This window comes from Anneissia japonica, unplaced genomic scaffold, assembly GCF_011630105.1.
Source record: "Anneissia japonica isolate Jap-2015-1 unplaced genomic scaffold, ASM1163010v1 scaffold2652_len1590060_cov184, whole genome shotgun sequence".
NCBI classification, from domain to species: domain Eukaryota; kingdom Metazoa; phylum Echinodermata; class Crinoidea; order Comatulida; family Comatulidae; genus Anneissia; species Anneissia japonica.
In genome coordinates, this window is record NW_022699919.1 from 949,107 (window position 1) to 965,778 (window position 16,672).

Genomic DNA, 16,672 nt, shown 5'->3' on the forward strand with positions numbered 1-16,672 from the left:
TTTTATTTACCTCAAATATAAATATTAAATATAATTCAGTACTATGCTCAGTATAACACCTGGAAAATCCCCTTTTCACAAGAAAATTGATGAACTGAGAGCATTTAATCATTTTCAAGGATGGCCAATCAAAAGGCAAATTTTCAGCATTGCATGCCAATTAAAAGCCACTCTTTTATTTCCTTTCATTAAGTATTTACATATGTCACCTATGCTACTCAATCGATATACCCTGGACTTCTGCTTGAGGAAAGGCTAGTAATGGGTGTAATGTAGGGGATTAGCTTATACCTGAGATAAGTAGGTTGTGTGAAAGGATTGATCAATATTATCACATGGGATTGTAGGATAAGGATGATGGACTGAATCAACTCACTGTTGGATCACGTAGATGCAATGCCTTGTTGATAAGAAAATGAACATCGCCAACTGGAGGAAACCTCATTAGTATCGTCATACACTTAGCATAGTCACTAGTAATTACTGAAACAAAATGAATACTTATTTCAAAATAAGTAAAAGAAAAAAACCAATAATAGCAAATAGCAATGATCATGAAGTTTATCATTATCAACTACTGAATATAATAATACATTGTGAATACTTACACAATTCTCGAACAAGAATAAGCATTGCCACAAATATATAATCCACTAAATCTAAAGTTGCACTATCACTAAAAATGGCATCCCATAATACTAGCAGATCCTGGAGTATGACTTCTCGTCCAAATAATAACCGTACCCATCGTCTGCAAAAACGATTAAAAAAACACGTATACTCTAAATATACATTCTCCAATTTTTCAATTATTCCTGTCCCAAGATAGTATACAAAAATACAGTTTTATAACAAAAACAAATATCAGAATTTGTTGAGTTAATGTATTTCAGTAAATATCAGTAAATACAAGAAACGAAATTAGTTTTTTATTTTTAGGTGGTAAAAATTGAGAATGCCCAACTAAATCCCAACTCCAATGAAACTGTAATGGTCATTTTCATTGTTTTAACCAGTTAGGATGAACTAATTTCCACCATGGGGTTGGGGGAAGAGAGGTAAGGGTGCATAGAAACCCTTGAAACCCCAGCCTATGCCAATGATAATATTTTATATTTACTCGGTTTGCAAGTGACGAAATGTAGCATATATTCAGTACAGGTTGCTCAAATTAATTCTTCAGGAACTGACTTTAACTGGTGCCATTCTATCCTACAACAACACTTTATGAGAATGAAATTGAGAAAAAATAATTATAACTGGGAAAACATACATGCCATAAATTTGAGGTTTAATCTCCAATCGACTGAGATGCTGATACAATTGGAAATCCTGTTGCTTTAGGATCACTTCCTGTACCCGTGTCAAACGTAGCACAATGGGCGTAGATGTCGCACACTCATCCGACTTTTTGAACAGAGGCTTATCAAATTTGTGCTTTGCCCGTGACATAAATTCATCTCGTCCGTGACGGTAAGACGGCTCCATCGTCTCCATCAACTGGGTAAACATACAACTGAAATGGAAATGGGAGTAAAATATGTGTAATATTTAAACAATGATAGCAATATCAAGCGCATCTGGTTCCTTTTATCAATATGGTCTCCCTCCAATTAAGGACCACTTTTGGGACCAGGGTTTCCGTGGTCTTTAGCAGTTTTGGTTTCTAATTAGAATAGTAAAGTCATTTATTAATGTCGGACCACATAAATGTGAAAATGTCCGAAGCAAAAACAACCAAGCAAATAGTTAAAAATCATCCGATATCATTTTATTTTGTAACCTAGCATCCCTCTTACTTAACCATCGAGGCTACCCACTCCACCTTCACACCCCCATTTCAAAATTCCTAAATATGCCATTGAGCTTTAGCTAAGGCACTCCCTCAGTTAAGACTTGAAAGTCGCTATAGAGGTGTGCATGCTGTTTGTTCTCTGGCTGTCTAGTGGAATTGAGCCCCAATATAATTGGCATTCATTAAAAAAAAAAAGCGACACTAAAATAGAAGGAATTGTATCTTGTGGGCAAAAGATAAACCAACAAACTATTCTAGGTAGGTGCTATTACAAAACTAAAGACACCCAAACGTAGCAGGTGTCTTATAGAAAAGTATAAAAATAATATAACATTCCCCACCCCGCTAATAATTATGTTACAAAGCAATTTTATTCCCGATACAATACAACACAATAATCTTTTATTTCCAGCAATACAACAAAATACAGTACAATAATTCATTTGGATAAGGAATTAATCACGCACAAAGTGTCTTGCCCAAACATAGGAATCAGGAAGTTAATTACTCACTATGCATCATGCTCTATATAGGCTGGGTCCAATACTTCTGTAACATCATCTCTATAAGAAGAAATATTGTAATTTATGTTAGATTATCTTAAAAATACAAACGATATTAATGAAAAACAACACACATACAAAAAATGATCTTTTGTTTTGTTTTTTATGTGCAATGTTGAAAAATTTATTGGATTACAGTAGAACCTCCATTTTACGTCCCACATTTTTAAGTCCCCTTGACTTTACGTAGCCTCATATGGACGATGGCATTCTCAATATGTATTTTAATAATTAAGACAGTTCGTTTCCGCATATTTTACGTTTAAGCCAATGTTGTGTTTTATGTTTATATTATTATGAGTTATTTGAGAATGGTAATTAAATCGTAAACAAGCAGTGGTGATTAATGCAATGATCGTTGGTTTGTTTCTATTACCTATGAACTTTGCTTCACACGAACATGAATCATACAACTCTAGCAAAAAATGATAATATTTGTTTTCTTGCCAATATGTTGAGAAGGCATGACCAGGCAATTACCTATTTTGTAATACTTATTTTAATACTACTATCAGGCACTTATTTGTATGTGTATTGTTTAGAGCACAGAAAAGTGTACAATAAGCCCCCTCTTTGGGATGCAAACCGTAATGAATTAGCTTTCCTTTTTTAAAATATGCATTTCAAGAATTGTGAACAATATGCCTACTCAAGTTCTATTCGAATTCACAACTAATTCAAAAACCTATCTTTTTAGTTAGCCATGCTTGAATCTAAAAGAAATCGACAGAACAAATAGAAAAAAGAGCACTGTGGAGAGTTTTTGGTAATGATTTAAATAAGGAATCCCGGGGGGGCTCACTCTTTAATATTTCTAGACAGGTAGGTGCCGCATTTACGGGGGTATTTTTGAGGACTTGGTAGCACAAACGTGGGAATTTATGGAAGAGTTTCAGCATGTATAGGGTATATTTGCGAGGACTTGGTAGCACAAATGTGGGAAATTCCAGCTAAATATGGTAGTTAAAGTCCTTGCCCCATCCAGTATTAAAGTTGCATAATTTTTCACACGATACTAGCAAAGATTTTTTGCTAACCTCCGTGCTAAACCTACCGTTGATACACAGCCATGAACAGTAGGGATTGCGAACAGACAGAACCACCATTCGCCATCGGAAACAGTACAAGTTTAATTTGGTAGGTTACATGGCCGTAATAGTAGTTCAACTGACACCGGATTTTGGTAAATGGTAGTTCAAGTCCCGAATAATTTTCAGTAAAATAGGTAGCGCAAGTGTCTCATGTCTTGGAGTGGCTGCTCCACGCCCCTGTAAGGTTGGTATATATCCCCGGGTGAGGAATGAAGCTTTCCGGAGAGTCAATCAAACTTAACAACTGATTTTGTGGGACCTTAGCAACAATATCCAAGGGGCGGGGCTTAGCAGAAATGGCCATTGCTTGAGGCTGAACCGAAATATGATGATGAGTGGAGGAAGCAATATGCAATCCCCACTGTTATCACAATGCTTAATGAATGTAACACTAAGTGAGAAAATTTCTCAATAATAATTAATAATAATAGTGATGGATCTATAATTAATGATAGTAAATTGATTTATAGTAATAACATTAATAAGAAGTAACAGTATAACAATTTTATACCTTCAATAGTGTGTTAACATTTAGTTTTTATTATTTAGTCTTGTTTTTGTTTACCTTTGTGTCTAAAATATATTTTTACAGTAATTTGCAATTGTGATGTACGTAAACACAGGTTTCGGCCTTTGGACTTATTGAAATGCATCTTGGTTTGTAATTGCAATAAATGTATTTATTTAAATTTATTTTTTTTTTTAAATATTTACGATAGGTATGATTAGGTAAACAGTAAATCCAAACTGTACAATGTGACATGTGCATATCTTTTCTTTTTTTAAATTAACTTGAAACGAGGATTTGAAAAGCACTCCATTTAATTGTTAATACATTTTTAAAATGTCAATTAAAACCCGTTAGTAAATATTTAAATTTTGTTAATAAAGGTAAAAAGTCATCAAAATAATTGTAACACTTGGTTGCCATGCACAATTGTGTGATTCTTCATGTATCCCAAGCCTGTTGGAAGAAATCTTGTAGTACATTTTGTAAAAAGTAAATAAAGTATTTGTTGATTGGGACGCCAAGCAAGTGCTTGTTGTCTGGGACGCCAATTAAAAATACAGAAGGCTTACATTCTTCAACAGATTACTTAAAGCTGTGTGTGCGAGAATGCACCTGTGATAATGGTGTATTCTTTTATTTGGTAATTATTGTGTTAATTAAAATCAAATTTAAATGCTTTCATTAGGTTAATAATCAAATTAAAAAATTAAGAAAGAAAAGTAATCAGCAATTACTTTAAACTTAAAGCACAATTAAGTTGCTCCATTTATTTCAAGTCTAAAACTAATTTTTCTACAAGTTGAACTAATAATGAAAACAGTTCTTATAACACAAAGAAATAAAAGAATGCCTTTGTGTACTTAAATCATTTAAAAGGTCAATATATTTTTGTGATTGGTACCACATCAAATAAAAACACATCAAAAAAGGTGAGACCTATGAGAGTGAAACTTAATGTAAAATGGTCAGGTTATTGCTACAGAGCATTTGAAGAAAAAAAATGATGTATAAATGATCTGATGTCATGCATGATCGATTTGATGACATGCATAAGTGAGTTTGCTAACCCATGTCCCATGATTCATAGTTTCATGATCTGGACAGCCCTTTTTTGAGGACTAGCCTTACCTGCTAGTAGACAACAAAATACTGAAGTGATAACTACACATTAGTAAAAGTTAATCCTAGGTTCTTTATCTCCGACTAAGAGACTACAGACTAGTGGGCTAGTGAAATTTGTTATTATAATAGCTCATGCCTGGAGCGAAAATTAAGAGATGAGATGAAAAATAAACAAACAAATTGGTATGAAGCGAACCTTTTGCTATACCCTGAAACCCTGCAAATAAATCAAGTAATCATTATCAATACAACATTAAACAAACTGGCTTGCAGGAAAAGAAGTGGAAAGGGAAACGAGGTTAGAAATGCAATGAAGGAGAAAGACTTGGAAAGAGAAACAGAATAGAAAGGAATTGATGGATGTGTTGGGAAAGAAAAAAAGGCTGGTGAGTGGGAAGATGGAATGGAGAGGGAAGAAGAAGAGGAATTGGGAGAGGAAGGTTTACGGAATATAAGAGAAGAACAATCTTTTACTGGGAAATCAAAGGTTATAAAAGAAACGGAAGATGCATATAAAAATTTGTCTATAACAAGAACAAATGGTTGGCAAATATAATTTAAATACTTATTTTAATGATAGTAGATATTGATTTGTTATACTTATAGCCAACTTATAGCCAAAAATATACACATAGGTATAGATAAAAACAAAAATACACTATACATAATTTTACATTTCACTACTATGTATTATTAATATGTATGCTTGGTATATTTACAATAAATAAAATGTATATAGAAATTTATGTACAAACACCACATACATACACAGTGTACACAGCTAACATGCAAGCAAACATTTAAGCCATGTCCAAGCCATCACATTTTATTTGACAAAAAACGTGTGATATGCTTAATATGGTATAAATATGTGCACATCATGTCTATATATGGGCATACAACAGTTTTTTTTGTGAAATACAAATTTGAGAGTTGGACAGGGCTTACAAGTAATACTATATAATACACATACAGTACAGTATTAATTTTGTAGTGAACTAGTTGGTATTTTTCATATATGGAAAAAATAAAAATATGGTGAACTATGTCAACAGGGATCAGTGTGGTCAAAGGTTAAGATTTAAAGGTCATGTTTTACTTACAGCTGCGATTCAATCTCCTGTGCATGGATGAATGCTTGATGATCACAATGTAGAACAAATATCATTGGCGCAAGTAATTCATGCATGCCCTGTTGAGGAAAAAATAACAATTCCGAAATTCCAAAAGTATAAACGCTGAGTTTTTTTACAACGTGGTTCTTTCAAGTGAAAAAAGACACCTGATTGATTGAAATACCTGACTGATGTGTCACTCATTTCACTCTTTAAATACCTAAATTCAGCCACATTTTAAAAACTGTTTGTCATTCAGATTCTCTTTACCAGCCTGTTATCTCACAAATTCTAAAATTTGAGTCAACTGTTTTCTGTTCAACTATTCTAACCACTTACCTTGAATGCCCCTTGGCCCTATTTGGTGTGACCGAATGTAAAAAAGAAAAAATAGATAATTGATCATCTTACCTGCTTATAACATATGCTTTGATGTTCCCTTGCATAGCAGAACAACATGTCAATCATCATGCTCCGCACATCCTCCGACTGAAAGAACTGGATCTCGGGAAAAGTTCTCATCACATCCTGCTTTATCAGCTGCCGAAGCTCGGTATCTTCAAAGTACTTATTCCAGACACTCTAAAAATAGCATATTTTTATGACAAAATTATGATTAATGATATGGAGCAAGAAAGTGGAGTGGAGTTGAATAGTTTGGTGGTTAAGATGCTTGCCTTCCAATCCTAGGGTCATGGGATCAATTCCTGTGACAGTAGGATATTTTTTTCTCACAACTAAAACAACCCAACCCCCTAAGACTCATTATGACACTTTAGTTATCAAAGCATAACTGGAGCCATTGGGAGAACAGTAGATATCTACTGAGCAGGATACCAAGCATAAACAACAAAAAATTAAAGTAAATTTAAAAGAAACTATGAGTCAAGATTTTTTATTTGCCTGCATATGCCATCTAGGCTTCACAAACACATCAACACACATCAGATAATTCAAATTCATCTCAATTACCTTAACCTACAAGCAATGATTTTTTTTTTATCATTCATTTAGGCGCATGGCCAAGGATTGACAATAATGATATTAATAACTGTCTTGTTGTAATTGACAATCATTTTACACAAGCTAAACATATCATGGAGCAAGAAAGTGGAGTGGGGTTGAATAGTTTGGTGGTTAAGATGCTTGCCTTCCAATCCTAGGGTCATGGGATCAATTCCTGTGACAGTAGGATATTTTTTTCTCACAACTAAAACAACTCGACCCCCTAAGACTCATTATGACACTTTAGTTTAATTAAAGCATAACTGGAGCCAGTGAGAGAACAGTAAATATCCCCTGAGCAGGATACCAAGCACAAACAACAAAAAGTTAAAGTAAATTTAAAAGAAACTATGAGTCAAGATTCTTTATTTGCCTGCATATGCCATCTAGGCTTCACAAACACATCAACACACATTAGATAAATCCAATTCATCTCAATTACCTTAACCTACAAGCAATGATTCATTTTTTTTTTTTTTTAGATTTCACTTTTTTTTTTTTATCATTCATTTAGGCACATGGCCAAGGATTGACAACAATGATATTAATAACTGTCTTGTTGTAACTGACAATCATTTTACACAATCTAAACATATCATATGCACATAAATGTAATGCTGTACACACTGTACAATGCTCTGCGTCATACACTAGGTCTGAATATGAATGCGTGTACAGCATCTTCCTCAAACTACCGCCGTAAAGTCTGTGGTTCAACAATGTATAACAGTGTTGTAATAAACGCAGGAATGTTAACTCTGTTTTTCACAAGTACAGTATACTAATGGTTGGCTCCCCAACCCTCCTTGTATGATGGTGGGAGGCAAGGATCTTACCCTACAAGCTATACAGCTCTACTCCAATAGATAGTATACCTTTAATTATAACACATTCTATCTATGATTATGTTTTGTAGTAAATGTATTATATGATATAATTGTTCTGAGTTCTAAGACTTTTAGGGTTCTGTAGTGAGATTTTATACTGTACGTGTATACAGACACTATGTTTAGTGTTATTCACTGTATATTTACGAATTTACATAGGTAGTATCTATTAATATTGTGATTGGCAAGATTTTTCTTTTTTGATCTAATAATTATCTACTTTGGTATTAAGCTTATAAAACAAAATCCATATAATTGCACTATAAATTAAATCTATAAACCTTGAAAACCATTAGAAAATAAATGAATAATAGAGCTAAAAAAGGCAACTATTTTAAATGCAGGTGGTATAACAGGAAGGCAAATTTGGTTTGTATTTATAATCATGTTGTTTGTTGCATTAAATGACTGTCAGTACTGGCATGGATGTGTGGTGCGCATATACCAACCACTGCAAACAGCATTTATTAGAAATAAATGAATAATAGAGCTAAAAAAGGCAACTATTTTAAATGCAGGTGGTATAACAGGAAGGCAAATTTTTTTTTTTTGTATTTATAAACATGTTGTTTGTTGCATTAAATGACTGTCAGTACTGGCATGGATGTGTGGTGCGCATATACCAACCACTGCAAACAGCAGACAAGAAAACTTGCCCTTGGTACAAGCAATACAAAAAAATTGTCCTATTGCCAGCTATTACTCGATCCCCTAAGATTTTCCTACTAATTTATAAGACATAATAATAATACGATAATAATAACACGATACGATAATAATACAATAATACTTAATTGCAATTTGATCTTATACAGTACAAACTGAAGTTGAACATAAAAATTACCAATTAAAGAATCTACAGAAAATAAAATCTCGTATAAAATTAAAACATGAGGGACAAAGGGGGAAAGTGGAGGACAACCAAACGGATACAAGAACATAGGAATAAAAAAAAACACTAAATTGGGGTTAAAACAACTATTTTGAATAGATATAATTTTTTTTAAAGTATGTTTTAAATCAGTAAAGCAAACTGTTTTTTCACAGTTGATGAAAGTACAGTAATTGTTAACCCACATGCAAAACCAATGTACTCACATCTTTCTCTTGTGATAGGGGATGATGTAAAACTGGATCTGGGGAGTGAATACCACCATTTTTGTTATGTGGGTTTGTCACATGCTTTTCACGTAATTCTTCATATTCTGAACGCCATTTGCGCACTGCTGTTAACCACTGCGACTTGTCGTGAGGTAGACACTCTAGGTAGACCTAATAAAAAATATAATATTTATTTAGCAAAACAAGCACCAAAAAACAATATATTCATGTACTCTATATGAAAAAATAAATTAATCACAACAATAACACTGCTGCAATATCCAATTAAATGACTTAACTTTTGTTAAGTAAAAGTGTATTCATATAATCATATTTATTATACTGTAATAATAAGATTTATTGTCTCAGTCTGTAGTAAATTCTATAAAAAAAAAATTCTTGAAGTCAATTTAAACATTGGATTGCTCATTAGAAAGGAGGGAAGTAAGCTATCAATTTCAATGACACACAGAACTAACTAAACAATTTGGTTATCACTGAATTCCTATGAAAGACCTTAAAATTAATTACGAGTCAATTTACAAAGGCATCCATGCAAAGAATAGGTATTACTTTTATATCCACTACTAATTGGGTCTATATAAATGCCAAAGACAAAACTATCCCCAATTTTATTTATTTTTTTTACTTGAAAGGGCATCCCCACATACTGCGGTTCAGGAGTTGGCTTGGAGTTGTTCTTTCCTTGTATTTCAAATTACATCTGTTCACTTGTTTCAAATGCATACAGACCCAAGTAGTTTGCATGGTATAAATGCATAACTATCAACACATTAGAAAGTATAATACATACTCCCAAGTATTGAAATGCACGTCATCAGGTTGGGATTCAATATTTCGACATTAATTAATGTCGAAAGATTGAATCCCAACACGATGGCATTCATTTCAATATTTGGAGTATGTATTATACTTTCTTATCCGAGATTAATCAGTGGACCTTTCTGTCCTTGGAAAATGCTCCGTATTAGCATATTAGTGTAGTAGCAACTTTAGTTAAATATTTTATAATTATATTTTTTCGCAAGCAGACACAATACCATTAGAGCTTTGTTCAAACTATCAAATTTTATGTGACAAATTTGTGTGATGTGCCCATATATGGGCATGATGATGTCATTTTACACCCAAATATGGGCATATCACATTTATTTGTCACAGAAAAAAATTTCATAGTGCAGAAAAATCTTTAAAACAAAGCAACACAACAGAATCTTGAACCACAATGGAAATAAATTTGCCTTTATTGTGAGTTTATCGATTAATACTATTTTTTGTATTCAGAATAAAGTAAAAAATTATAAAATATTTAAAAAAAACTTTGAATAGCAGATTCAAAATGCGGTGCAAGTTAATAAAACAAAACCACTAATTGACTGTACATAATTAATTCAGATGTGAGTCAGCTATACTTCCTCCCCCTCAATGCCACCTTTGAAGCGTGGGCAGAAAATGGTTAAAACCTCACCTTCCAACATACGCTTCGGAATCTGCTACTTCTTAGCCGACCTCGAACACCCTCACAACGTATCACCCTCAAGTAGTCATCACGTTCAAACAACCACTGCCACTCCTCTCTGAAACGATACAAATCACAAATGATATAGAATTTATACTATTTACGGAGATTAATTAAGAACCTCTACACACTTCACATTGTTAAATTACATTATAGATTCCATGTCCTACTGTACAGTAGTCATATCAATGTGTACATGGGCAGGTGTATGAATAATCTTCTCCTTTTAATTGTTTTGCATATTATTAATATCACCCTGTGATTGTTTCATTAAAGCCTAATTATATTTTTTTCTTTTAGAATCTAATGGCATATTGTGGAATTAATTATGTTTTGTGGCTTTCTAATACTCATAATATGGAGGATCTTTGAAATGTATTGTCAAATAAAAAATACAAAAAAAAAATCATATTTTTTAAAATTACCCTGCTCATTTTGAAGTAACATAAAAATTATCAACTTGAACACAGAAGTTTATAAAAGTGTATTTAAATAATGTTTACCTATAATTTTAATTTTAGAGCAAAAAATGATAGAAAAACTTCCAGTCACTAGAAGTTTTTTTTAAATATTTTTATCATCCAGTAAAAAATTCAGGGTAAACCGTTTTTTAATTTCAATAATTTCTATGAGTTAATAATTTGTTAACTACAAAATCAGTCAGATAATTTCAAAATATTTTTTTTAATGATTTTTTTTTGTCACTTTAAGGGGACAATACATCTTTAAAATGTATTATTTTCATGTTCAGTCACTTAAAATTTTCTTCAGGTTGTCCTATTTATTTTACCACATTTAAAAAAAATATATAAAATAAATAAATATATAAAATATCAAAGGGAAAAAAATAGAGTTTGTGTTTGCAAAATGGACAAAAAAAAAACCATTCTCTTTCAAATAAAATATAATTGTAAAACATGATAAATGCTCATTAACATTTACAGCAACCACAAATGTAGCCTGACTACAATAATGCGATACAACAGAATACCATCCATACTCTTAAAGGTCACCCATAAACATGATTGTTTTGATAACAGTGATGGCGCATCCCACCCCCGCTAGGTAATAAGCACGTACAACATACATTTCAAAGGCGCATGACAATGAATGTAGCATCAAATTCCTCCTAAGAGACCACCAAAAAAACTCTGTGTAATGGCACGATGGTGATAAAACAATTGCAAATGCGCCTCAGCAATTTATGTTTGATAAGTACTGTACTGTACAATACTGATATTTCTATGATTAGAGGAAAACATGATTTCAAAAAACATATTTGACAAAATGGTAGCAATGCTCAAGAAAAATATTGTTAAAATCCATACTACAATGTGTCACAATAATTTAAATTTTACAATTTGCTTAACATTTAAGCATTGAAAATCAAATGAGTACAAAGTACAAACAGATGCATACTTTGTCCACAACTGAGTTTATATCAAATTTCAATTAATTAGGTTTACATATCGGTAATGTGGTTATTTATTCTGTTTTTATGACTTAAATTAATATTGCCATATTATATTTGTGACACATTTAACATCAAATATAAATATTAACATATAAAAAATAATTATATAGTTCTGTTCTTGATAAAGATTTTACCCTATGACCCTCAAACACACTTACTGTATGGGGTGCTTGTAATGAATTGCCTACCTATGGAGAGATTAGACAACACTAAAGTCTAATAACTTGCATATACTGGAATCCTATATAAGCCATTTCGTAGTTCGAAATATGAAAGTCTGTGTCTAAAGTTAATTGACATAAACAAACAATTAACACAAACAACATACGTCCCAGGCACGGGCCTACTTCAAGTGGCACAGCCAATGGAGTTGTATTATTTTCAGAAAGTTTTACTTTCCGAGATGTAGTTATGGAGGGCGGGGTTTTACAGCCTTAGTTTTACCACGCACCTTATAATAACCTCCAATTACCATTAATAATAAAATCCATTCTTATTATTTACAGTTTACCAATGTTATAACCCACCCACCTCTAAAATGGTTACTACACTCTTTTAATTTTCTACAGCTACAACCCTAACTAAATCTTGAATGACTTCATCTAAATTTAGACCATTCCAAAAGCTACGCATTAATGTTTGTTTATGTCGACTGCCCTTCAAAACGGACACGTGCAGTTCAAACCACGAAAGGGCTTATTGGACGAATTACTTCTCTCTACATTACATGGAATGAAACTCACAAATTTGAGCTGTCATAGCAGTGTTACACAGAGCGTGATCTCCATGATAAATGACACATGAGTTGATGGAATACTTAGAACTCTCGCAGTTTAAGTCACATCTAATCTATATACTATGTCTCACTCATGCAAACCCATCATAATTATTTGCAATTTAACAGGTATTGCATGACTACTCCGTACATGTTTCCCTCCGAGAATATTTGGATACCTGACCTGGAAAATTTAACTGAGGCGAGTTCAAGTGACGAATATTTGAGACTACAGAAAATTGCGCTATAAATAATCACACTTCCAGCTTCCGATTTTAGTTTTTCATCAAAGATTGAGTTGTACAAAATCGATTGGAGATGCCAGATACACCAATTATACTTACTTATAAGATGTTGAGGTACTTCTACTTCGAATCTCTTGATCACCGTTGCCATTAGTAACCACATCCTCAACTACCAAGGCATCTTGTTGGCTGTATTCTCTAACAAGACGATCTAGAAAACAAAATTAAAATAACAGTTTCTCGTATTAGAAACGAGAATGACTTTAGGGGTTTCATTTCTCCTGAAAGTCGCGGGAGGCTCCAAGAAACCAACCCATTTCCCACAAATCCATAATATTTGCATGTTTTTACTACTTTATTGCCCATTGTCTCATGGAAGTCAGTCCCAATGGGTTTGACAACGCACAGTAAAATGAAATATAATATGTTAAAAAAGCTCATATAACCAGATCTCCCAGAAAGGATTTCTTCCAACTTCGGACCCCTGTGACCTCAATTATTGCCATACAGGAGACATACAATATGTAGGGGTGAAGCAGAATCACTAAAAAAAAAAAAGGCTGTGAACAGAATTTTACTCATTCATACCTCAATTATTTTGATTATTTTTTTTCCAACAAATCTATACTAAATTTCTAATAGGCAATAACTGATAAACTCTCTGTGCCATGACACAACACTTGTGTAATTTCATAACATATTTTATTACATTAAGTGTCACGATTTATATTGTATTGTGTGTACGTTATTTTTACGAACGCACCACAAAAGTGTGTGCCGCAGTTTGAAAGTGAGTGCTGATGGAAACCAGTTGGGGGCCGGTGGTTAAGGCCCCTTGTAAGCCAGGTCAAGCCTCCCAGTAAGTCAAAACTCATCGAACAAAGAAAAAAAAAATACTATCCTTTTTGATTTTTTAATTCTTTGGGCATACACAGAAAAACGATTTGTACTTAAAAGATATACTTTTAAACAATCCCAAATAACATACAATTTTGTTTTTCATTTAGGTCTGTACTGCATCTAATTAAATAATGGTTAAATAAGACAAATCTGATAAAGGATCATTTCTAAACATAAAAGGAAAAGGTCCCAGATATCAGTGAGTGAAATATTTCGCTGAGCAGCATGGACAATTAATAAAGAAGTGATCTGGGTCTTCCACTAAAGTCACAATGATTGCATAATGGGTTATCTATTAAGCCATAGTTGAATAAATGAACATTTAAGCTACTAAAACCGAGATGGTAAACATTTTTTGAAGCATATGAATTCCGTAGAATGTTTCTTAAAACAAGAGCTAAAATATTCATGGAAAGCGCTATGCCAAAATTAATTAAGACCAACTAAGGCAGCTAGAAAAGCTACTAACTGTAAACAACTGATAGGCAAGGTAATCATTTAAAATACCTTTGGGCTTAGACAGACATATAATTTTACAATTTCAAACATTAAGAAAGCCTTGCATTGCAACATGACTTGATTTTATTGATTCGGGCAGCAATCACCCCATGCGCAAGTGGGTAGTGGATCACCATTAATTGATACAATAATCCTAATTGATCCATTAAGGTCATTGGTCCCTAATACCTCTTTAGAAATAGTATACAGTGGTGGCCAGGAGAAAAACAACAATTCGTCGGAGAGAAAAAGAAATATATACTGTACAGTATATGTATTTTCTACATATTAGTAGACCCAAAAAGAGATTAAATAAGCCTTGGAAACACCTAAATTGTCATATTTTTCGAAGGATTCACCCTCATGGAACACTTATGAGACACTGTAAGGGACAACCCCTGACGCCACCACTGAAGTATAATTCCTTCCAATTTATTATTTGTATCATTTGCTATCTGCACATATCCTATAGCGTGCTGCAGGGGTAAAAGGTTTTCATGGGGCCGTATGTTTGAGACCGATGCTTATCACACTGCTTATGTCCCTGGATAAGACAATTTATCTGCGTTATTATCTTCACCCAGGAGCATAAATGGGTGCCTAGTACAGTGGGCAGTGAATGTTTTGGAATGAAATAAGTAGTAGTGGTGAATGTATACACACTTAACAACGAATACTATGCTCCCCAGGTAGCAGAAGAGGTAGCACATAGTGTATGATGGATTCTGTATCCAATGACCAGGGGGAAAAAAATTTGAGCAGTTATCTGGAAATGTGCACTATATCAATCCTATATTAAATAATGAATAAAACAGATTAGTTAAAATTCATTCTGTAATTGGCTATGTTGTTGGGATGAAACAAAAATTCAAATAAGATAGATGAAAGGGAATTGCCAATAATCAAATAAAACAATTGCCCATAAAAATTGTGAATACTATAGAAATAAATTGGCATTGCGCCAAAAAAATTGTTGACGTCCAATGTGCATTAAGTTCATTAACAGTAGAATATGTTCTATGAAATCAACTAACCTGTATCAAGTTCATAAAGTTCAAAACCCTTTTTGAACCAACAAACTTCAGAGTTCATTGTAATGATTAATGATCTTACAGTAATTTAAAATTCCATATAATCGCTAAACTGTCGCTACAATGTTGACGCAATCGGGAATGCTCTCCGATTCGACCGACCAATCAGCATCACTGAAAACAGTCGGAGATAGTGTGTAGTGATTGTATGGAAACTGAACTTTAGGCTTAATTATTTTTAATTAGCCATTTATAATTATAAGCATGGGTTTCTGGTAGGATGTTCTGGCAATGAATGTACTAGTTTCGTGTGATCAGTGCAAGTGCACAACTAGGTATACTCCCCAGGGAGCAGAGAAGGTGCACATTTCACTGGTTTACCAATGTTATCCAGTGACAACACTCAGCGCCTTTGATCATTCAATTTGGAATTGGCACTATATAAATATTTGGCATTATTATTACCATGGAGGTATTATTGAGAAGGAGATCACTCGGCAAATCTACGCGCACGCAGCGCTATGCAAATGAACCAAGGTCAAAGTTTGCGCGATGCCTTTGAAGTCCCATGTGTTCCCCGCCATCAAATTTTCGCAGGCATAGTTGACCAAAAAATTGAACATGACGAAATGGAGAGCACCTTCTTTTCTCAATGCGCACTACATACTGTCAATCACTATGGCTGCGCAATCTTTTCTATTTTGAAGCTGATACATTTATCTCTCATAAAATATAAAACATATTAATACTTTCCACCAAGAAAAGTTTCGAATTTAATGGAACATTTACATGACCTATAAAAGTATAGTATATTTCAACTTCAATTTTCATAAATTGGCCAAAATTCGCCCATTCTAATTTTAACAGATATTAATTAATAAATGATTAAGCATTATAATAAACTAAGTCATTTTAGGGTTAACGAGGGTTAACGATTCGAAAAATGAATCCAAAATCTGAGTATTTTTCAGTTTTACGCTGACTTAGCTTTATAGTCGAACCAGTAAATCTTTAGACAA

At 33.1% G+C, this 16,672-nt stretch overlaps 1 protein-coding gene across 4 annotated transcripts in view; it reads right to left on the reverse strand.

Annotated features, from left to right (window-relative positions):
* The window catches only part of LOC117103201 (TBC1 domain family member 5-like), a 38,213-nt gene that overhangs the window by 7,213 nt on the left and 14,328 nt on the right, over positions 1–16,672 (reverse strand). For 3 of the 4 annotated variants that reach the window (XM_033243733.1, XM_033243731.1, XM_033243734.1), the window contains 10 exons: positions 13,324–13,435; positions 10,680–10,788; positions 9,188–9,361; positions 6,609–6,779; positions 6,186–6,274; positions 5,279–5,299; positions 2,308–2,358; positions 1,274–1,516; positions 609–751; positions 377–483 (listed from right to left, as the gene is read on the reverse strand). In XM_033243733.1, the coding sequence (XP_033099624.1) occupies positions 377–483; positions 609–751; positions 1,274–1,516; positions 2,308–2,358; positions 5,279–5,299; positions 6,186–6,274; positions 6,609–6,779; positions 9,188–9,361; positions 10,680–10,788; positions 13,324–13,435 (1,220 nt within the window). The remainder of the gene's footprint in view (positions 1–376; positions 484–608; positions 752–1,273; positions 1,517–2,307; positions 2,359–5,278; positions 5,300–6,185; positions 6,275–6,608; positions 6,780–9,187; positions 9,362–10,679; positions 10,789–13,323; positions 13,436–16,672) is intronic. The other variant, XM_033243732.1, reaches the window with a different exon arrangement.